Source organism: Chroicocephalus ridibundus, chromosome 6 (assembly GCF_963924245.1).
Source record: "Chroicocephalus ridibundus chromosome 6, bChrRid1.1, whole genome shotgun sequence".
Lineage (NCBI taxonomy): Eukaryota > Metazoa > Chordata > Aves > Charadriiformes > Laridae > Chroicocephalus > Chroicocephalus ridibundus.
Window position 1 is genome coordinate 34,541,485 of NC_086289.1, and position 24,320 is coordinate 34,565,804.

Consider the following 24,320-nt stretch of genomic DNA (forward strand, 5'->3'; position numbering starts at 1 on the left):
CCTGTCATAGAAAAACGATATGATCAATTACGAATGCCATCAAGCCCCTCAGAAGTATAACCTTCTAGTACTATGACTGCCACAGTGCTTATATATGCAGATTAAATGCCAAGATATAGATTATATATATAAAGGACAGAAGATCAAAACTGTTAATAAGAGAGCATCTGGAAAAACACAAAGTCTTCCCTAAGAAAAGCTCATCCGAGATTATGCACATCTAAAGGAAACATGAATTGCTGCACATGGAGACAGACAGCAGAGCCGCGTTTCTACCTGACCGCATTTTGGAGGGGGAAGAAAAGAAGCAGAGTCACAGCAGGTTCTCTATATGCTACACATACTGGTCAGGCTTATAAAAATCATCTGCAATCCCTTCACCTGCAAATCAAGTCAAACACATTATTCTGCTAGGACTGCACCAGTCTCGACTAATCAGATACTGCTGCTGTCTGCAGCTCCCTTCACCAGCAAACTTGATGGCGCTTAGTGGTGGTTCATACAATTCTGTCTGTCAAGGTGATGCCTGACAGAAGTCAGTTTGCTACAAACAAATTCTGTTGCAATCTCAAACCCGTAACTGCTTTTTTCCCCATGTGACAGAAGCTAGTATCTTACTAGGAAGTAGGAAAACATCCATAAAGCCCTAAGTTCTTAATAAAAAAAAAAATGCACACAGCGATTCTATTTTAGCTTTATGTTATTTGCAATATGACAAAGTTCCAAAAGACTTCTCTGGCTTTAATTCCTCCACAATCATCAGTAAATTGCCCCAAATATTTCTCATTCTCCCCGTATGAATTAATTGCGCCTTGAGTCTTACAAGAGAGAATTCTTTACCAGCTCTCAAACTACCTTGTAAATGCTTCAGAGTAAACCAGTATCAATTAGGTCTGCCCTAAGTAACCTACAGGAGACACTCTGAAAGCTGGAGGTGCTGCCATCTTCACAACTAAAATGGTTAGCATCTTGCCTCAAACTTGACTACGGATCTGATCCTGGCAAACTTGTAGCAGCAGTTTACAGAGATGTCGAGACCTCTTCACATACACTACCATCATGTACAGTCCACCGCTAACAAGATTCCTGAACGGGAATGTGTTTTGGTACTTCTTTAGAGTATCCTTTCTGTGAGCTACAAAGATATACCCTGGCATTTCTGTAGTACTTTAGATAATCATAATATGAAAAAGAAGTTGGCTTTAAATTTAAAAGCCACAAAAAGGTTTTAGGAATCCTTTAGAATACTTAAAGCACTAAAAGCATTGTAATTTAGAATAGTAAAAGCACAGTAAGCAAACAGCAAGCCAAACCATACGTGGACAAATAGAAACACTGGAACCAAAACCAACCCACTTAGGCTTCGCAACAGAGCCTCACTAGAACACTGGTTAGAACAAATAAAGCCTATTCCAGACAAATACACCAAAATACATAGGAACATTGTTCTCTAGAAAGCCAGTTATACTCTTAAGTGCGAAACTAACGTAAAAAAAAAAATCTATAAAGCATATAAATGGGTTTTGGTTGTATTAACACAGAGCTTTATTATTATACTTTCAAAACGGCTAAATTCATCAACCAGTGATAAGAAGTACTGTTTGGCTCCTTTCAGGATTCAGCTAAATGTTTTAGTGATTCCAAAGGCATCCATTCAGTCAGTCCTACAAATCAATATTTTATTCCCATTGTGATGGTACTAATACAGTTTGTAGCAATTCAGTATATGCACTTAAAATCCCAGCAAAGCCCTTCAATGAAATACGTAAGAATTTTTTCAAAGCCATCTGAAATTAAAGCCATTAACAGAAATACAATTCTGCATCATTTATTAAAAGAAATGAGGTACTTACCCAATGTCTTAGATTCAAAATTGATGAGAATTTTCAAATTAAAATACTCGGTCAAGAGTTTTTCAGAATGATACATTATACGTAAGAACAATTAATTTTTTTTCTTAAAAAGTTCAGTTCAAAAATTGAGTATTGAGAGGTTTCATGTAAATTTCTAACAATTGCTTAACTAATGGACCAAGTCTTTTCCGCAAAGCAATCAAAAGGGAACACAAAAGCTAATAAAGGACCAAAAAGTTTAATAAAATACTTTTTTCTACCCATGACTGGTGTAGACCCTATGACAGTAAGTAGATAAAAAATAAACACTATATCTTTAATTGTGTTAATAATTCACCTATCTGTAAATAATGAGTCAGACTTACTCAGGGTTAGATGAGGTCAGCCATGTTGCTCTAGTAAAATATTAATTACTGCTAAAGGATATTATTTTCAAACAAAGACCCATTCCCTAATCAATAGTAGACTATTTGGTCACAAAGCCAGTTTAGTGAATATTTTTCTGAAATTGTTCAGTTCCTAAAGACTTCATATAGCCCTATATTTACAGTTCTTGATACTGATTCACTTTCTGGTATTAAAGATACTCTATGTAATAATGCTTTAAACATGCAATGCACACTAAATAAGATAAAATATCTTAAAGCATTACCAATAACTATCAATGAAGTAACCTCAAGCTTTACTGCAAGGAAGAGCAGATAAGATCGGGGGGGACCCCAAACATAAACCCAAGTATGTCCTTGGGTATGAAGTATGTCCTTCCCCCATTTATGTGAATATTCCACACAGGAGAAGGTAGAAAAGCAGAAGTGTTGTAAAACCACAGATATAACAAAGCAGTTGTTTCTCAATACCCATGAATTTCAAAAAATTGATCAGTTACAATGTTGTTCATCATTCGTTTAAGACCAACATCATCCTAACAGGACGCATATTGCGAAGAGAAACACAAATGTCTTCAGTTTAAGTTTTTGCTTTTTCTTTTAAGAAGTCACTGAAAGTGTATTTGCCATTTCTAGCCCTTGACTCAACTTCCTGATTTGGCCAGAGTGGGAAGGATGTTAGTCCGAGGGCACAAGAAAGGAAGTGGTAAAACAATACGCTCCCAGCCCTGGCCTCTGCATGCTCGCGGAGAGAATGGATTTTGAACCCACTGCAGGCAATTGGATGTGGCATGTAAAATAAAAACTGTTATTTTTTTTCTTTTATTAAAAAAGCAGAGAAGAAAAATGCTCAGTAGAAGAAATAAACCTGTGCCTTCAGCAGCTTCCTTCTCTACCCTTCTCTCCCCATCAATACTCTCTCAACAATTCTAATTAGCTGGTGGTTACTGCTTAATCACATCATAATCCTCATCACGAGTGGCACGACCTGCAGACAACCAATGTTTCCATTCCTCCTGCCCAGCTGGGGCACATGCAGAGCCACCAAATTTGAGAAGGGCTTCAGAAACGCTAATGTAACCTGTGTTGACATAAATGCTACAACATGAAGTTGAGGAAGTAACACGTGTTCCCACACAAACACACACCTGAAAGGAACTGGCAAGAAATTCAGGAGACTACTGGTATGGCAGTGAAGCCAGGAATAGAGGACATACTGTTTTTATTACTTAAGAGTCTGGTTTTCAGAAAGTGAGAATGATAGTCACTTTGTGAAAAAAATTAAGTTATCAGGAATTTTAGGACACTAAAGATATAAAATAAAGGTTCTATCCCAGCTAGCCTCCTTACGCAGGTTAAACACATGAAGCTGACAGGCTGACTCCTGATCATCTTTCCTATGTTCATTTTTCTTCCCTAGAAGTTAAGATAAATTAAAAATCTAGACTTACTAGATGGACAATATCAAATCATTGCTAGAACTTAAGCAATATATGAGGTTGCTGTGGAAATTCAACCTTTTGTGGTCTAAAAAAAATTGTCATTATGAAAACATAGATTGTTCATGATAAATGGATCATGCAGAACCTATTTACAATGCTTTAGCACCTATGACAAATAAGAAATAAAAGAGACAACCTTCTGCTGTAAGTACGTGACTTAATCTTGGTTTTGTGTAACTGAAGGCCTACAACGTCTGCCAGCAAAAGAAGTCTCTGTCAATGATAGCTAACTACCAAAATCTCATTTCAAAAAATCTTTTTTCAAATGCAGAGCCCTAAAAGCAGGGAATGAAATCAAAATATATAACAAAAAAGAAGTGATCAATACTATTCAAGTACAGACACTGCATAACAGTAATAAATGACAGCATTCTCACATATATCCCTGTGTACTTCACAAAAGCTTAGTGTAACCAATAATCTAGAATACTTTGGTGTAATGATCATAGAATGGTTCGGATTAGAAGGGCCCTTAAAGACCATCTAGTTCCAACCCCCCTATGATGGGGGGGGTGTGAGTGTGTATACACACACTAGGGAACAGAGCTTGCAGATCTAACTGAAATTTAGGGGGGTTTATGCCAAAGTACCAAAAAGGGAAGGTAGTAGCACTGTCCCTTCCAGCATCAGTGAGAGATTGGTCACATTAATTGTGCAACCACATCCACAACAGATAGATCTAAGAGGAAGTAAGGGTTTGGTTTTCTTTTGTACCTGTTTGTAAAGCAGAAGCACTTTAAAAATTACTACCATAGCACCACTGAGCTCCAACTCTTGAGCTGCAGAAGTGAGATTATTTTTTTTTTCCAGGCTCTGTCAAAATCATATAAAGGAGACAACTTTTTCCTCGCAGGAGCCTAACCAGAGACACGAGTATCACATCCACCCCACAAGGTAAAGAAACTATCCTCTTTTCAACTCAATTTCCTTGTCATCCCAAATATTAACATTCATTTCCACACCAAAAGGGCTCAAAGGACTAAAAAGTTTGCCTCTGTGTCTCCTCCCTGAACCATATTGTCAATTCTCTTTTTGAATCTAGCAACACAAGATCGCCCACCATCACTTATTTTGGTTATTCAAAATTGTGAAAAGATCATACCCAGTGACAAGACCTCTGCCACTGCTGTGAAAAGAAGTGAAGTGCTACAAGAAATTCCCAGAAATCAAGGGAATATTGTTTCGTGGGTACCTGTTCTGTAGCTGTGGTAGGCTGCGGAGAAGTTAAGAATAAAGCGATGCAATCATGACATGACAAAAAAGCTCTGTGGAGTCACTCCACAGAAAAGGAGACCTTCGAAGAAACAGTTGCCTTGTTTATATGCCAGTAACCAAAATTCAGATGGATCCGATGTATGTGCTTTCTTAGTATCAAAATAGCTTCCCTCAGATTCTCAGTATCTGCAAAATGCAGACCTTTTACCCTAACCTAGCAAAATGCAGTGTTTAGGCCTAACTGCAACATTTTGACTTCATGCAGACATTAATTTCACCTGAAGCTCCCTGTGTCTCTGCTGTAGGAGAACAGACTCTATTCACACAGGGCCATATGCTTCCAAACTGTAACGTGCAAACTACTGAAATACTATTATGGAAAAGGTACTTTGCATTTTGGGTGGGTTCTCCATGCTGCCATACGTTTAAGATAGATATTGGAACTTCATATAGCACATCATGGCATTCACAATGAAACCCAGACGAAGCTGACGGAATTCTGGGAAAGATGAACAAGAAACTCATAAAACTCTAATTATGCCTTCCATAAGTCATCTTACTTAAATCAGCATGAAGAGAGCTGTGCTTCAGCACTGCACAGCTGACAAGTCATTAATGCACAGAAGCAGCAGTGGAGATTTTAACAGTGGGTGGCTTTCGAAATTAGCTGCCAAGTGGATTTGACAGGTGTAAAGCCCAGCTGCTCCTCCCCGCCATCACAAGAAAAACACCAAGCAGTTGCTTGTGGATGGAAGTCTTCTGGCACAGCTTTCCTCATTCTGGATAGCGACCATTCGGATGGAGGACAAGTACCACGCTGACATCCTTCCCTCACTGTACAGCCTCTCAACAGGTATAGGTCAGGAGATTATTTTTAATGTTTTTTAATAGAGAGAGAAAAATATTACATATGTGTGTATATCTCTATATACACACACACATCTATAAAAACATACCCACACATATATACACATATATAAATTGTATATATTTATAATATGTATAAGCCAAAATTTAGGTAAACAGAAACAAATAGACTGTGAGTGACCAGACCAATAGAGATACACAAAAGGCACTGTAGGCATTCAGTCCTTCTTCCAAAGCCCAAGCTCTGGAAGTTGAATTTCCAAAATACTGTGCTGAAATAACCAACTGCATCCACATGTTTGTATTCTGCTTACCACTGTAGCTCCAAAGTTGAGCTCATCCTTCTAGTCCATTGAAGTTCAGGTGATCTAGAGTGCTACAAAGCAATTTGTTTTATTCAGCACCGATGTAAAATTTGTTCTCATAAATGCTATGAACAAAAATCAAAGACTTAGGGCTTCCCAGTCAATTCCAGAGGACCAAGCATAGCTCATTGCTTTTATAACTGATGAAGCTGTGGAGTAGGTCAGTGCTGAAGCTCAAATGTGAATGCAGTTCAGATACACCTAGACTAACTTTGAGCTAGCTGACTGGGGTATCAACAGGAGTATAACCATGGCAATATAAGGTTTCAGCACCAGTTATAAAAACTGATATGCAGTTATCCTGCACTGAGGGTCCCTGCAACTGTGGCTGCTCTGCTTCAAAGTGTCTAGCTTGAATATGGAACCTCAGGAAGATTTATGTCTAACTTTTACAGAAACACATACAAATTATTACCAGCATTTCATCCCTATCTGTCATTTGAACAGGTGCAAGTGACAGAGGCACACTCCATTGGGAGTCCTGCTTAGTGTTGCACCTGAAGGATGCTAAACAATATCTAGTTATTTAATTTGTGTAATCCTTGGAGAACAAGTGCTTTACCAGCAAGAACGAACCTGAAATACAGAGACCTCCAGGATGCTGTGACATACTAAAGCAGCTTTCTGTAGAGGAGCTGCCAAAATGGCAACTCCCAAGCCCATATGATCAAAGTGACTCATGTTTACTGCTACTTTAAGGCTGAAGTCTAGAAAATACTCTACTTTCTTTGGAATTCTAGCACTCCTATAAATTAATTTAAGAACAATTCTTTGCACAGTACTTAACTACAAAAAATAGTTTATGCATTTTATACGCAGAAGCATGTTTTTAGAAAACTTAATCCTTTCAAATAAAAAGGATCTCCATTGCTTAGAAGACCATTACCAAGAAGTAAAAAAACAAAAATTAAGTACAAGCTTGCCATTAGCCAACACCTCCAGACAAAAAACTTTGGAACAAACAACACAGTAGTGTAAAGTGCACAAAAAGTACCAGGGCCACATACAAGTCAGCACTGCAGTGAGGCTTTCCATTCCGTTACTCATTTCCAGAGTGGGAAGATATAGGACAACACCCATATTTCACAACGGAGCATCTGGGGAGACAGATTTCAGTTTATTGCTGCTCGTTTGGGGTATGTCCTGGGAAGGTAATGGCCTCTGCTTAGAAGGCTGTGTGGAGAGCAGTGTCTCCCAGTAAGCAGTAGTTTAAAAAAAGCAAGTGCCAAAGTACACAGGCGGGATGTGGTACTGCTTGAGACGTTTATGTTCTGTGGGAATATTACAGTAACGTACTCTCCAGCAAAGTAATCTTTGAACCATCTCCAAGTGCTGTTTCTGCATGTTACTGTCTTTCACAATGCAGCAAAAATCAAGTCGTTTATGCTCTGCTGAGTCAGTTACTTAAACTTTATTTTCCCCAAGCTCTAAAGTGTCTTAAATCTTTCCCAAGCAGCTGACAGTTTCCAAACATTTTCTCTGTTGTATATATATCATCTTTTCCCCAGATTAGCAAGGTATACAAGCACTAGAATTGTGATGCAGGGAATGGAGAAGCTGAAAAAAAACACTAATAGTTTTTGATTGTTTTCCCTGGAAGCTACAGCACTTCCTCCCCTCAAATTTGAAATATCCTCAAAGTTTTTACTTATTTTTAGGACTCGGGAGACTGAGTCTTCTCTCTGCTTTGCTTTTCATACACACAGTAATCCTTTGTGAACTTATTTCTTTTTACTGCTAGAGTATTTTGAGTGTCTGCTGAGGATTTAATCGCAATATCTGGCAGCATATACCTCTATTTTTCATTGTGCAGAGGGAAGAAAACAGGCTGCAGTGAAGTAATTGAATATGCAGGGGGAACGTTAGCAGTATCTACAGAAACTCCTGAGTTTGAAGGGGATCAATCTGATCCACAGGACCAATATATGAAAGAGAAACTCACTCAGAAATGCTAAAATTAGAACACCAAGACAAGGAAGAAAACAAATCCTTGAGAGAGTGAAAAAGTGGTAATGCGTCATGGTATAAACAGGAATGAACAAGGGACCTGTTCTACTTTCCATCATCATGCCAAAAATAAAGAATATGATTTGTCTCATGAATCCCTGGAAGCTCTATAGAAGCTTGTTGTTCAATCTGTACACTTTCTTCTTTAATCGTGACACAAATGCCAATAAACTGGCACTTTATAAGTATTTGCTTTATAATCTAACACAATCAAGCCAGCTGAAGCAGAATGCAGTCAAGCACAAGGATTCTGCAATTGACAGCTGGGACAGAGGAGCAAGGAGGGAGGGGGAAAAGGCTACATAAGGTCAGAGGACAAGTCTGTCCTCCACATGTCCACGAACACTTCTACTCTTATACTTTACCACCACGTACCCTAACACTCAGTCAGCAAATGAACATACGGGCTCATTCACATCCAGCCGAACAAACACATCCACTGCCACCCAGAACAAGCCTCATCTCATTCTTCTGCAAGGCAGCCTCCTCATTAGCATGATGGTCAGACTGAAGGCCCGCAGTCCCACAGGTGCCACTGGCACTGTCCACCACAAATCAGCTCCAGATTCTTACAGTGGAAAAGAGTTAGTAATCGCCAGTGAAGATCCACTCTTTGTCCCTGGTTTTGTTATAAGCCTGGCTAAAACTCTATATTCTTTCAGAGCCCTGGACAGAGTCCCAGGAAAGATTGTTCTCAAGCCACTGGTTTAGCAATGACTTCACTTGTTCCAAGAGACAGAGACAGGCAAACAGACACATATGGTATGTTATGGTTTTTTTTTAACTGGGGCAAGGGAGGGGATTAAGTTGGTTCTGCAGCCACCCTTACCTTAGGAGATAAGCCTATTCAGGACCTCCTCATGAAATATATTTTAGTTTATGTATATATACTCTTCAGAAATATACAACTGCAGGAGAAACAGTTCTTGCTGTATGCCAGCACCAAAACTGGGAGTGATACAGTTATTGCAGACCTTTCTATTAGTTGAGACCATAGGGCAAATCTGTTGGTTTGACGAGGCAAGTACTGCAAAGCTAGTGAAGCACTGTCTCCATTTTGAAACCAACAGAGAATTAGTACGGATTCTTCTGATTTGAGATATGAATTCATACTGAATTCACAAGCAGCACTGTTTTATTTATAGGTATAAAAACAGGCAACAAACCATATCCACTAAAACACACGAAACCCCTGACCCACCACCCATGCCTGTATGTAACCCACCCAGGCACCCAGCTCCACCTGCCAGCTAAACGAACCGTTCCCCGGCCCCATTTTTCATTGCATTAGACTGAATCAAACTGTTTCCTCCTTTGTCATCTACGCTGCACAAGACTGACAGTTTCTTCCAAAAGGAAAAGGCCAAAATAAGATCATACTTCTCCTTCCCCGGTTCTACAATAGCCTCTGCCTTTCTTGTTGCAAGTGCAGAAGTTTCTCACGTGTGCTCCCATTCAATGCATTCACTTTGCCTTATCTCCAGTTCCAGTTCTTTTCTTTCCAACCTCCTGAATTCTCCTAGCTCCTTTTCCTTAAAGTACAAACTTACCATAGTCTATCCATCTTAGACTCCTTTAATCTTAATTGCATTTTCAATTACCCTTCTTCCCTTATTTTCTGTCCAAGATGATGGAATACACCCCTTAAAATGCCCATCTCAAATTTCTTTCTTTCATTTCTATCTGTAGACCTTCAATGATAAATTTGCATTTCAGCACATTATTGAAGTTTCCAAAACCCGCCTCCCAAACAAAATTATTAAGAAAATGCACTCAGTCCACACCTTCCTATGCCTTAAACATATAAAGTTGATGCTGTTAAGAGAAGTGAACTGCTATTTAAGTTTCTACCACGGCATCCTCTCCTAGTTAGTCTATCACCTTAAACATTTCTTCCACACTATTCTATTATTCTCCAAAATGTCTCAAGTGGCTTCTGTCCTTAGTCCCCTCTTTTTCTCCCTCTACACTTTATTTCTAGGTATTTTAATATGCAATTAGAGAAATAGTAATTAAATTCAAACTGACAGCTCAGAGAAGCATTCTGTTCTGTCCACATTAAAACCTCCAATTTGTCACCCTGCCCACACACTTCCGTCTCCCTTCCTGGCTGCTGAAGGGATACCGTTGTACTCCTAAGACTTCAGACCAAACTGTATCATAGGCATGATTTCATCACTGATCTCTAACATCCTAGGACCCAAACGATTTCTACATCAGGGAGACTGAGATTAATTTTCTCCCCCTAAAATACAACTATTTTTACCCACTCACAGATCAAAAATTTTAATCCATCATCTCAATCGCTTCAAAGTTGTTTCCCGAGTAATTCAAAAATCAATTTTGCCTTGTTTTTGAAGTGCTAGTAATTCTCCTAGCCCATCAACTTTGAGCCCATCACTCCCCTCTTTCTGTATCTTTGAGACACAGACCCACCCCTTGTTTACCAAACTAAGCTGATGCCTTCAATTTCAACACCATATCTAGGCTGCTTTTCTTAATCCCTTAAAATGGAAAGACACACCACTCACTTCCACTACCAACACTTTTTAAGCTTTCAGAACCCATCCATTTTTTCCTATGCTACCCCTTTGGCCGACAAGTTTTCTTTTGCATTGACATCTGTAAAGCATCTCCATTACTTGAGGTAAATTGTTTTGGTAAACAAGCATTGTTTACCAAACACTCTCTTCCCTCATGTCTAGGCTACATATATGCTGACATCACTTATCACCATTGCCATTTCTTTATGCTTCTTGACAGTCTTTTATTCTATGCTTGTAAATATCCCGCATGCAGGGTGATTTCCCATTATACCAGTAAGCTAGGCAGCCAAGTTGTTCTCCACTCTTCCCAGAAAATCGTCTCACAAGAAGGAAAGTTATTTGATTACAGCATGAACAAGCTGAAGCACTACGCTTCCTCTCTCTTTCACAGACTTGCGCAGTGGCCCAAAAACAGGTATCTAGTCAACATCATCAGAGTGGCCCTGATACGATGAAGCATGTTCCTGCTAACAGGACTCCAGGCTCATTTATGGTCAAATTTTCACCTTCAGCGTGGATGAGGCAGGAACTCTACTAAAAGAAATTATAGTCTCATCACGAGAGAAACTGAATTCAGGGGATAGCCCATCCCTCCTCTATTACCAAGTTTCTAAACAAGGAGAAAGAGGTGGTACTTCTCATTTCCTTATTTTCTCAGCACCTGATATAATAGCCTAAAATCTTAAAGCACAGCTGCATGACGTAAATGGACACTGTCCTGTCAATAACAGCTCACCCATTCAGGCATTTAAAAATAGCAAACATTTGTGACCAATTTGCACTCTAGCAATTTCTATAAAGTGGAGATTATACTGCATCACACAATTGAGTAAAAAAAGAAATCAGTAATTGTGAAGTACACAGATACTAGACTGATGACTGTCCATACAAAGCTGCACAGGAAATTACAGACCTTGTCTTCTGATCAGGTTTGAATATCATACAGTAAATACAGAGTAAGTTGATCAAAGAAGAGAAGAACAGAAAGTGATAACCATCTAAATAAACAAGCACTTTCCATTCACTCCACTAAAGGCAAAGATCCTGTAGAACTACTACATTAAATATACTTGAATATTGCTTTACATTGGCATACAAAATAAGTTGTACCAGAAACCTTTATTTTGCTATTTAATACAAAGACAATATAGGCAAGTACATATTTGATTTTTTCAATGGAGTTCAGATGCACAGGAAAGATTGAGACTTTTCCTTCAATAACTATAGCAAGACTCAGCTTTTCCAAAAAGTGTGCATTATCACATCCACGTTCACCATTTCACATACAAGGGCAGATATTCCTACTGCTGTTGGGCAAATCAGAATTTTTTTTACCACCTTTTCTATTGCTTTCCCATTTTTAGTAAGTCTTGTTTTGACCAAAAAAAAAAAAAACCACAAGCCGTCATAGATGCTATCTACTCCACTACACCAGAGTGCTCAGATAGTCTGGAAACAAAACCCAGAAGTATTATGACAATTTGAGCACCCTCCCTGTTCCCCAAAGCCTGGCATGCTCAGTGCAGCTATTTATACAGACCAGAACCTTGGGAGGTTTCTATGGAAGAAATCTGCTCTAACTATAGTTATATCTTGTATCTGCACTTCCCGCCCAATAGGGGTTTTCTGGAATGGATGACTAGAGGGTTTGACTCGGAAAACAATTGCTAGAACACTTGTAGTCAGGCCAAGTACAAATCCTGAGAACTTGTCATCTCTTTAACATTTGCAAACTGTGACCCAACAAGCTATCTGAGCCCCACTTTGGACTATATGATTTCAATTTTCCAATTGTGAAAGCAAGAGGTAGATCTTTTGCAAACCTTCCTTCTCATGCCTATCAGTTCCTTCAAGAACATAAACACTAAAACAAGAATAAAAAAATTATGAGATAGATATCGAAGAAAAAAAAAAACAACACGTTTCTGCCTTCTGCTGGACCAGGACAAGTTTGGAAAAGTCTCTACTGAGAGAAAGGTTGGACTAAAACGTCTTCACAAATTAGTAAGCAAAGACATACTTTTAACTTTGGGACAGGATCAGCAGCCAGACTAGAATACTTTCTAGAAATACACCCCTTCTAAACTCAAGAAGGATCTCTATTCTAGAGGGAGAGATTAAAAGCATGTAAAATAGCAGAGTACTTAGATACTAAGTTCTAAATTGCTAACAGATTTTAAAATACCTATCTCAATCAAGAAGAGATGGGTGGCTTCAAAGGGCAAATGACATGACTCCCTGAAACTAAAAATTCTCGCTCAAGGATATACTAACATGAAACAGAAAATTTGCCTGTACAAGCAAATATATGAAAAAGCCTGTACATCCAGAAAGTTAGCCTGTTTTACTCAAGCACATTAGCACAAACATACAAGGTGAGTCAAGTAGAAGTATTACCCAAAGAGGAGATAAGTCATCCTAAACCATCTAGGCATCTCTTCCATAACTAAGCTTTCTTGAACCACCTGCTTCACGACCATCAGCATGACAGAATGTCCTAACCACAGCTCCAGAAAAGTAAATCATGCAGCAGCATTTCAGAAAGTCCATCAAGTGCTCAGAGATCAGAATATGAAGGGAATATGTAAATGAAACACAGATACAGCTAAAGTCTGGGGGGGAATCATCTAAATTCATTACAACTACAAATTTCTAAAAACCCAAGACTGAAGTTACAGATACTAAGCTTAATATCAAATATATCTAATACTTTCCTTCACCGTTTTGACAAACTTGTCGGAGCTCCCTTTCACCTGCCAGTCTGTGAGAAATCTTCCCCAACTCTCTACAAAGCAAAAAACATCCAATATAGGAGGTTCCTGAAATCTCATATCTGTTTGGCTTTTCTGAAGGCTTTGACAGCATTATTAGTTTCTTTGGAATACACATTTATTGCTTATTAGATTATCTCATCAGATCCTTAGTATTCATCAAGTCTATCTAAAGGCATGTCAGAAATGGACACAACCTCCTAGCAGTTCCCTCAGCAGCTTTAATGTTTGGGCATTAATGCAGATAAAACGAGTCACAAGTATCATCTCATAAACCAGGCAAGCAATTATCACTCACTTTATTGATCTTTGCTCACTTTTCTCATCTTTCTGAACTCTGACCTGAATTCTAGATACCTTCTTTGTGGGAGCTGAGTGTAATCACAAGCCTAATGGTTTATTTTTCACCTTAGTTTCAATCCTCCACAGAGGAGCAAGATGTGTAGGTGGTAAGTTTGTATTTTTGAGATGCTTTGACTATGAAAGTGCCATTAGTTCTATTATGTCACTCAGAGACTACTTTTGCAGTGCTCTAAGTTGATTTAAAAAAGGAAGATGAGTGACTATTAATCACATCACTCCCACCCTTTCAACACAAACATGCTTTATTAGTATTTTCTTATCCTTTTTTTACCCTCCTCTCCCTCCATGCTTACCACTTTCCACCACCACGTAAGTAACCTAAACAGTTTCCTAAGAAGGACAGAACCGAAGAGATTAAAATAGTTTAAAAAGGCAATTGCTCGAGTATCTTACCAATGCAGGCCATTGAATTTGTTTGATCTTTGATCCCTGAGTCTGGCTTGGGTCCTTTCTTTTTGCCCAGACCAGCTGGTACTCCACCAAGAAGGCTGCAAAATCTTCATAAACTTTAACCCATTCTCGCTTTTCCCATTCAAGGTCATCAAATTCCACATACACCTGGGGAAATTTAAGAACAGGAGAGGACATACATTATTACACATACACAGCACTTGTGCACCTACACGCACTTTTGAAAGCATGCATTTTAAAATTTAATGCAAGAGCTTAATATTACCCGTTTTACTGTCAGGGTACTGAAATTATATAATCAGTTCCTGCACCACAGAAGCATTTTTTCTTGGCAGTGAACTTGTGCTGAAGAGAAGAGGGTTACATTTCCTAAAATATTACTGTTAACATTGGGTATCTTATCTCATGAATAAAAAGTTTAAGTATTTACTAGTGTCACTCAAGTAATACACATAGCTGTTTATATATCAGTAAATAAGTTTTAAGAATACTTCTCATTCTCAGTGCAAATACTTGTCATATAACACAAACCAAGCAAAGAAACGCTTTCAAGGGAAAAAATACATTTGGAACAGAACTAGAAAGGGCGCCCTGAGCCTGCAGACCCTGCTACTACAAGCAAACCCAACACACTGCACTTAACAGAAGCGGCTCAGTTTCTTGCCATTTCTCTGCTTCTGGAATACTGCTCCTTTGGAGGGAAAAAAAAAACCCACACACACTTTTTATTTCCAGCTAAATTTATTTGGAGCCGGTTTGGAGCTATTTGATCTTGTGCCATCCCTGTCCTGTAGGTTATACAGTTCTCCCCAACACATTCTTAGAGAACAACAATACCCTCCCTCAGCTCATTCACTAAGCTAAATATGCCAAACCTTTTGTCTCCTCTTGTAAAAAGAGAAGAGGGAACTCCGAGCCAAAAAGCTATCCAAAAGCTATCTGCATTAGCAAACACAAACCCTTCTAAAAGCATTACATTTCAAGATTACAGAATTTATTTAAAATAATTTTAAAAATCAACATAATAAGTTATTTTCTTTTCTAAATTGTGAGAAAATTCATAAGAAAAACCAGCTGGCATTATAAAAAATGTCACTGCTTGTCACACAAACTGGATAAGGGAAGAAGCTGAAATTCAGGAGAGTAGCAAAGCAATCAGCCACACCCCAGGCCACTTCTGAAACTGGAGTTTCTTCCTCTATCTGCGTCTAAGAACTTAAATCACCGTCACCAAAATATTCTTGTCTTTTTAAATTTGGTTAATTTTAGGCCTGCAACATACTTCCTCGTCTAGACTTTCTGTCTCACACTTTCCAAACGTGTACTACATAGTGCTGTTTCTCATCTTGTCCTTCTCCCTTCTGTATACACAACTTAAATTTGCACCAAGCTTTTTTTCAATCCTGTATCAAAATTCATCATCCCAGTTCCCCCCCCACCCCCGCACAGATACTCTTTTTTAACCCATATTACTCCCATTCTGCTCCTACACACTCCCTTCTTTTTCCATTCCCTCTTTGAAGCATCAGATTAAGAAGATAGCTTACTGCAGCTACTTTCTTCTGTGACAGCCCATTATCACATCTCCACTTAAAATCTGTCCAAATAAAAAGGAAGAAAGTGGTTTCTTCTCCTGTCAGGCTATGCTCAGTCTATCCCATTTATTTCACTGTTCCCCTCCTCACAACCTCCATGAACTGCTCACTGCTCCAACCACAGCTATCGCTCACTGCTCACCTAACTTCTCATCCACCTCTACCAAATGCTGACACCCGAGCGTCCCTGTCATTGTGCACGCTTGTTGTCACCAATATCATATTCGTGGTCAACTGGTCTTTCCACCTCTTATCTTACATCTCATCTTACTACTCATTTTCTTTCTTGCCTGGTCTTAATCGCTGGGTCAAGGCAGAGTGCACACGGGGCAGCTGTCTGCATTAAATATTGTTCCTTTTTATTTCCCCAAGGCAGAGCTTTCCCTCTGGATTCACCACCTCGACATCTGGAATTTCTGCCATCTGCCTGCTGCCTCTCCTTTGACATTTCAATTACCCTAGCTGATCAGAGTCATACCCCATCTCTGCATCGCCTTGTTGATTAACACAACTACTCCTTTACCTGTTCCTTTTGCCCATTTCACTCACTGAGACTATCAGGAAACTACCGCTAGTCTTTGGGGTGGTATCAGAATGAGCCCCATAGGAATAGTTTGTATATAAAAATTATCCTCTCACCTCAATTGTTTGCTATGACAGCTATCACCTGTTATTCCAACAAAGCAAGTAGAAAACAGCAGCAAAACCTCAAACCCAAAAATTTTAAGTTGACACCTTTCACTAAAAAGCACTTTTTAATGACTTAGTATCTAGAAGTTAATTTTAAAATACTTAATAAAGTTGCAGAATAATGATTTCCTCAATCAAAACAGAGTTAACAGCAAACATAGTGATGCTTTAAAGCGCTGGCAGGAAAGTGAAGCATATCTGAAATCATCTCAGCAGTAGTATCTTGAATTTGCAGCCACTTTGAACTCCACTAAAGATAAATTTATTTCTGCAATTGGTCAAATTACAAAATTTAAAGACAACCTTCAGTGACAGTACAGCCAAAATCATTCACTAAAGTCACCTTCCTCCTGGCTCCTCCTCCTCCTGCAAATTCCACTCAATTATTCTGGACCAGTCAAATAATTTTGTTTTAATATCTGGAAAGACATTTTACTTGGGTAGTCTATAACAGGGCACAAGAGGTTAAGCGCCAGACCTCACACAGCACCGAATAAAAAAAAAAAAAAAGGGGGGGGGGAAGCAAGGGGAAAATCAAGCGAATAAATGTTTTTGAAAAACACAGATAAATCTAAGCCCAAGTTAGCAGTTTAGAAACCACCACACTAAAACATACTGTATCTTCTGGATGCTAGCCAAAACTTGTGGATAACTGTGATACAATCTAGTGTCTATGTGCAAGTTTTGCACCCCAAATAAACTGAAATCCAGTGCAACGACAGTGGGAGTTATTGCTGAGCTATCTGCAGAGTCTCCTGGCACCATATAATTAGATCTTCAAAGGAGCAGTTCCAAGAAAAGTGGAGAATGGAGCATGGCGCAGAGCCAGTCTGCCATTGCCCAGGGCACCATATTCCTGCTCTAGTATGATACACACACAACCTTACTTGGGAACTACTTCTGCCAGCTTCCACCACATTCAGGTTTCAATGCCAAGACTATTAACTATCTATTGGCTTTTCAAAGTTCATTTTTGAAAGGCAGAAACAACACAGACAAAACACAGAGCCCAATCCTTTGCCTATTCTCTTTTTTGCTGGGAAATACTTAAATCGGGAAAATCCGTTATGAATTTTTCTCAGGCAACAGTGAAGCCTCTGAAGAGCACAGGCTTCCTCCTCCTCTGCACGCTGATCTACCACACAGACAAGAGCAGTATCCCAAAGAGCACAACTTATGAAAGAGAGTAAAAAAGGGAGAGAAGGGAGGAAAGGAAGCAATCCAGCAATCTACGCCAACAAAATAAAATGCAGAGCCAAAGTTAGACACCCTAAAGAGTGCAAAGGCTGAAAATACTTAATCTTTCTTACTTCACTGATAAAAACTTTGTACAGCAAGAAACTCTACAATATTTGCGTCCCTAAGAATGAATGTTGATTTTGAGATTTTTTTCAGCCAAATTTTGCTTCCTTGCCTTGTCAGCTATACAGAAGTTTGTGTTCCCAGAGAAACTGAAGTATTCTCACCACGTATGCATTCACTTGCATAAAAAGGAGAAATTCCCACCGGGATGATGTTATATTTATAATTGGCATTAATGTGCTAATTTTGTAAGTCACTACTATTTCCAACAGGAAACAGCATAAGCTTTTAGCATGCTTTTCCAAGTAAAGCAAGACAATAAATTAATTTCCAATGGAGTCAGCCAAACAATTGCAACAAAATATTGCCATTTCAAAGCCAAAACACAGCAATCATGGTGAAATTCTCTACATGCAGTGCTGCGATCCAGAGTTTTCCAGTCACTTCTGCTCCAAATGAACACGCCTGACCAAATGAATTCTGAAGCCCTTTAAACTGTCACGAAAGCAATGTTGACTTCCAGAAAGTTTGACTTATCATGCTAAAAAGCATAGTCCATGCACCATTCGCTTTCTGGAAACTAGCTGAGTGCGTGGATGCCATTTGTAACTCCCCCACACTGTAGCAGTGTACAAGTTGCCCATGGGTCGGCTAGAGTTGAAGACAATTGCTGCGTTAACAACCCAAAGGCTGACTTCAGGTTAGGTTTGCCCTGGCAAGAGCTCCAGGCAATACAGCTACAAGAATCACAAAAAACCTGCATCATTTTAAGGCAAAGTGATCTCTAGTAACAAGGAAATAGAGTGCTGTATAGCATTTATTTACTAAGTAGTTTCTAACCCAGTGTACTAAAATGATCTATACACTTGATTTGTATTTAACAGAATACAAGTTGTTTTCTGTCCTAAGGGAGGAGTGTACAGTCCCCCCTTTATCCCCTGAAGATAGCTAGTAAAATATTTATTTCTAGGAACAAAAAAAAAGTCAAGCAATTTTTCTTAAGATGTTTTTAATAAGGCGAAGAAAACACTTCTACTTTTGTGCCACATCGAACAGTCTTCCATCAACAGACATTTGGCTACTGACTTCAAGGCAAGTGCCAGGGCACATCGCATTGAGTTTCATTCATAACATTTTTTAATTAAGAGACAGAATATTACACCATATGCAATTACAATGTGTATATGCTTTATACACCATTTGTAAGAGTTGAGAACTCAAAACTCAGGTGCTAAAAATTAACTGTGGAATTCAAAAGCCTTAGTTACACAACTTAAAAGATATACCTGAAACTCTTAGCATGTAATCAAGCATCAAAAATCAGTTGTCAACTTTCCAACCTTGTGATGTACCATCAGGTAAATACAAGAATGTAAACCTGTGTGTAATTTAGCAGAAATTTACTTGAAAATATGCAGGTATAAAAAAAAGTTTCAAATGCAGTAAGTAAATTTTTTTGTGGGATTTAGGGGGTTTTTTTGCTTGTTTTTAAAACCCATGGTACCATCATCAGAGGGAAATAAAATTTCCCATTTAGGGCCTCCAACTTACACATAGTAACTAAGAGAATGAGAATCCAGCATAACTGCAACCTGCAAACTTTAATTCTGGGGCACATAACATTTTACGGGATGTTTAAGAATGGCTTATTCTTGGCCCAGTAAAGAGGGTGCTGGGAGTCTCCTGGTTTTGAGAGAAAATCTACCTTCAGAAAAGAAAATCCAAGGAGCCAAGCAAGCAGCCAGTGCCTCCCCTTCCTGCTCGCAGATGGAGGCAGCAAGTGCAGGTATCCCAAAATGAACCACCACGGGCAGCGATGCGAGTTTGGAATTGGTAGGAAGGTTTCTGGAGGTCAGAACTCCACACAACTGGGACAGTTTGCTTAGCTCTCGTGGGCTTTATTGGCATTGTATGTAGTTGAAAATTAAAACAAAGTACACTAGGCTCCAAAAAATTTCTCCATCTACTTACTGAGATGGATGTGATTGCCAAATACCTAACCGGTATAAACTAAAGCTAGTTGTAGGTACACAGGGAATGGAGCCAATAAGAGTGTTTTTATAAAACTTAATCTTCCCATTCTGTTCTCAATATCCTTGCCTTTTCAGGTTTTACAGATTGTTTCTTTGAAGGAAATGGCATTACCCAGCAGCCAAGTCTTTCTAAATATATCTTTAACTAATCAAATGCAATCAAAGCACAATTTACTATGAAGCAAAACAGCTTAACCCAGTAAAATTATTACTGTGTTATACAAGTGCTACCCATTTCCGCATGGAAAAGTGGTGAAACAGCAACGAAAGACAGCAGTAGGATTTTTTTGTTTAATAAAGCACTCGCAATGTTGTTCTATGCTACCAAAATTTCCTCAGTCCTTCACATTAGCATTTCATAGTCACTCTACATTAAAAAGAGCTCATGAAAGAATCATCATAGCCTTTCCTTTATATGTTGAAATGCTATATATTTGCATTTTACAAACTTTTCAAGCAAAACAGTACAGAAAAAAAAGTATTTGAAAATACACTGGCATCAGTCCATACAGCCTAAAAACACCCAAAACAGCTGGAATAGTGGCAATAGATTGGTTTTAAACTAAGGATTAACTTAATTTAAACTTTAGGATTACAAAATAGAGTTTATTGCCTCCATGTATTCTTACTTGTAGGATTTCTACTGCAAACCGGAGGCATGTTCATTCTTTAGTACAAAAATCTAACTTCTATTTGTAGACAAAGTAGTATTTAATTTCAACAAAGAAATATTAAGTGTACTGCGTATTTTTTAGCAGGGGTGAGTGGGCACCCACAACACCACAGTAAGTCTTTAGAAGACTTGAAAATGTTCTTGATAAAGCTGGTATATGTTCATTAATCAGACTTTTACAATTCTTCCACTATATAAGGAACATAACAGCTTGTCTCAAAAATGCAAGAGCTCTGCACGTAACTCTCAAGCACTAGGAAAAAAGCTGTAGAATCAGATACACGTTTTACAGGAAAGAACACTGAAAGCTCCTTAGAAGATGGGACAAATCAATAGTGTTGGTTATTTTATGCTATTTCTGCACTTGAAGAAAAAACATGAAATTATTTGGACAAGTATTCAGATCTGCACATCTGTTTTGATTATTTGTGGAGCTTGCAAGTAGTAATAAGAATTTAACGGCATAAAATTTAATTTTCTCTTAAATGAATCATAGAATACCAGTTTGGAAGGGTCCTCAAGGATCATCTGGTCAGACCTTTCTTGGCAAAAAGCACAGTCTAAACAAGGTAGCCCAGCTCCTTGTCTAGCTGGAAACAGAAAGTTCTGCTACTGATTTGATTTTTGAGACAGAAGGGGCATCTTTTCAGGTGAGCTGCGGAAGTCAAAAGTACAATTCTTCAAAGATTAAATCCCTTTGACACACCCTATTACCATGAAACATCATACTCATTATCCTGAAGACTTAAATTCCCTGTTTATTCAAAGGAAAATGGAATAGGTGTATTATCCCAGAAGAAGTCCTCAGTTATAACCTGGGAAGTTGAAGTGTACAAAAAGAAGCAGCTAGTTCGTTATCTGCATGGTATTAAGCCTTTCTTGTTTCAGAACTGCCTGGAAATCTTTTTTTGTGTGGCATGATGGGTTTGGGTCTGTCCAGCAGGAATGGATGAACGCTTATATTTCTTGTAAATCCCTGAAAGACCCTGCATAACAGCATCCAGGTACAACTCCTCTGAAATACAAAGAGACAAGCCCTCCAAAACCACTACTCTCATTGCTGAGGAAAAAATAAAATCTGCAGCCTCAGGATCATCTGCTCAAAATTTATAAACCTATATAGAGGAGCCTGTATCCTTGCTCTTGAGACACAGTGACAGACACACTCAAGCTGAGTCCATACTTGAAACTGCCAATATGGCTCAGTGCACTTCATACATGGAAGAATAAGGAAGACAACCCTGCTGTCTCAACAGGCTTCCGAATAAACTGGAGATACACACTTGCTGGAAGACATGTCAAATACGTGCCATGTGCAGGAGGGAACAGGACCAGATGTAGCAAATACATGCTTCAATAAACATGAATTTTCAAGATAGCTTCCTTTTATCAAGCTTTAAAACATAAAAATTTGACAAACACAGAGAGATCTTAAAATAAAAACAATTATTTATTTCAAGCTAACAGTAGTCTCAAGATACATTATGGGGAATAAACATAGAAATTATCAACATGTACAGTTTATGGTTAATTTTGAAACCCTAATTCTGCATTCCTTGAAATGTCTGCTTAATGCTGACAATAAAGAAGCTTTTGCAGAAAAGATGCAGAGAAAAATGCTTGGAAAACTGAAGAAAAATACCAGTATTATTGCAACAGCCTGCTTCAGTCTGCAGCTTGGATTGCTAAGCAACCAGCACATCACGTAGAGCATAAAGTAAGATTGCGGGGAAGACGACAGAACAGAAGTGCATCCCACTTGGATGCCCCAATACCATCTTTGAAACATTTAAAACACATGTGTCTTTCCTCCATCAATTTAAAATGCATATTCTAAAGAGCGAGCTGAAGGCAGAAAACATGAACTACACTGAATTGCAAGAAAAAACACACTTGTATGCAGTTTAGAGTTTTAAATGAGTTAAAGATTTGTCCCCAATACAAAGACAATTCACAATAGTGTCAAATTATTTTAAAAGCTGTTTGAATCACTTAGGTATTTAAAATATTTGACATACCTATTTTTCAAATCTTTTTACAAACTCAGAAATAAATAGCAAAGTGAAGTGACATGCAAACCAGAAATATGACTCTGCTGGACTTACAAAGAAACCCAAGTCAAATAGCACCATTTTCAAAATGTTTTAGATACCAAAAATACACTGAATTTCTCATCTAAAATGAGAAACGAAAGTGACGTCACAATTTTAAGAAAGCATTAACTATTAAATCGTAGCAACAACTATTTAAAAAAAATACCCATTACACAAAAACTTCCTGGTCCTTCAGGCTTAGGGAAAAAAAAAAAATCTTTCAAATTTTCCTTCTCATCACACAACACAGAAAACTTTTCTTACTATATTTAAATTTCTAAATGCTAATTCCTAAAAACAATTGTTAAGAAGCATACAGACAATAGAAAGCCTACATATTCAAATTAAAAATAGAGGGAATTTTAGTTTTGAATCAGACATTTGTGATTTTCTAGATAAGGTGAACAAAAAAAAATTAAAAATTTAACTATTTAGCTACTTAGGTGGCTAGTTAAAAGCAATTCATATGTGCAAAAATGTGCATTTTTAGTGTTACACTAAAAAGATCAGCACCCGTCATTTAATAAGGAATCATGATTGCTAAGTCAATTTTAAAAAATTACAGTTTTTAAACTGTATATATATCTCATATTTGAAGATATGACTAAAAAACAACTGAACGGAGATAAGACCATTTAAAATACTAATTATTAATTGTTAAATATTAATGGCTTTCAGTCAATTTTGACAGTGCAATGGCTTGTTAATGAAGATGAAGTTTGTTTAGCAGGTTGTCAGTAGACACAGCGCTACAGAGGCTGAAATAAAGTATGTGGTGAAAGAAATAGGTAACTTCCCAGTTAGAATTCATGATTTGCTATTGTTCCCTATCCCCAAAACACGAGTTAGCTACAAACAGAAATCCACCTCTCTTGAGGCAGGGACTTCAAAGAATCACTTGGCTGTAGCCTTAGCTAGCAAGGTACAGCTGTAAAACCACTCACAGGGAAACAGGACAACTTCACTCCTCCTGGGACAGCCTGAACACACACAGCTAGAAATTAAGGACATGACCAGGACCTAAACAGAGCACTACAATGATTACATGAGTTTTTCTGATGCCTCACTCCAGCTGAACATCCCAAACCTGAACCATCACTACAGAGAATCAATGGAAGTGCTAAAAGCTCAGGGCTTTCCCAGTTTCTACCAAGACAATCCAATTAGCTACCTTCAACAGGTGAGAAGCCAAAACAGTCACCTTTACAAGGTTCAAACGACTAAACTCTAGATTAGACCTGGAAGTATTTATCAATATCTATCCATACCAAGGTTCGATCTGTTTTGTATGTTGGTATGAAAAGTTAATCCTCCCAAAACCACAGTGCAGAGCCTGAATAAACACTGCACTCTTCAACAGCAAATCTTTCTTTGAGGTCAAACAAAAAAGAGACTGTAAAAGAAACGAAACATTTTGATTTGAGCTTTTGACACCTGTACTTTGAAATCCAGACTAGAAAAAAAAAAAAGACCAAGTGCATCTCAGCTGCTCTGTGTGTCCACATCTGTCTCCAGACAGTAGGCCAAATAAACCAGGAGTGGGCTCACACTTTCTTCTTTGTCAGATAAAGCCAGGAATACCAAAAGCACATCAGCAAAGCTTTAGCAAAGTGACAGACAACATCAGCGAAAGCTAATCAGCAGATTT

The 24,320-nt window shown here is 38.3% G+C and overlaps 1 protein-coding gene across 1 annotated transcript in view; it reads right to left on the reverse strand.

Moving 5' to 3' along the window:
* JMJD1C (jumonji domain containing 1C) overlaps positions 1–24,320 on the reverse strand; it is a 166,716-nt gene that overhangs the window by 97,745 nt on the left and 44,651 nt on the right. Inside the window, exon 2 of the mRNA XM_063339847.1 lies at positions 14,269–14,433. Coding sequence (XP_063195917.1) covers positions 14,269–14,433 — 165 coding nt within the window. The remainder of the gene's footprint in view (positions 1–14,268; positions 14,434–24,320) is intronic.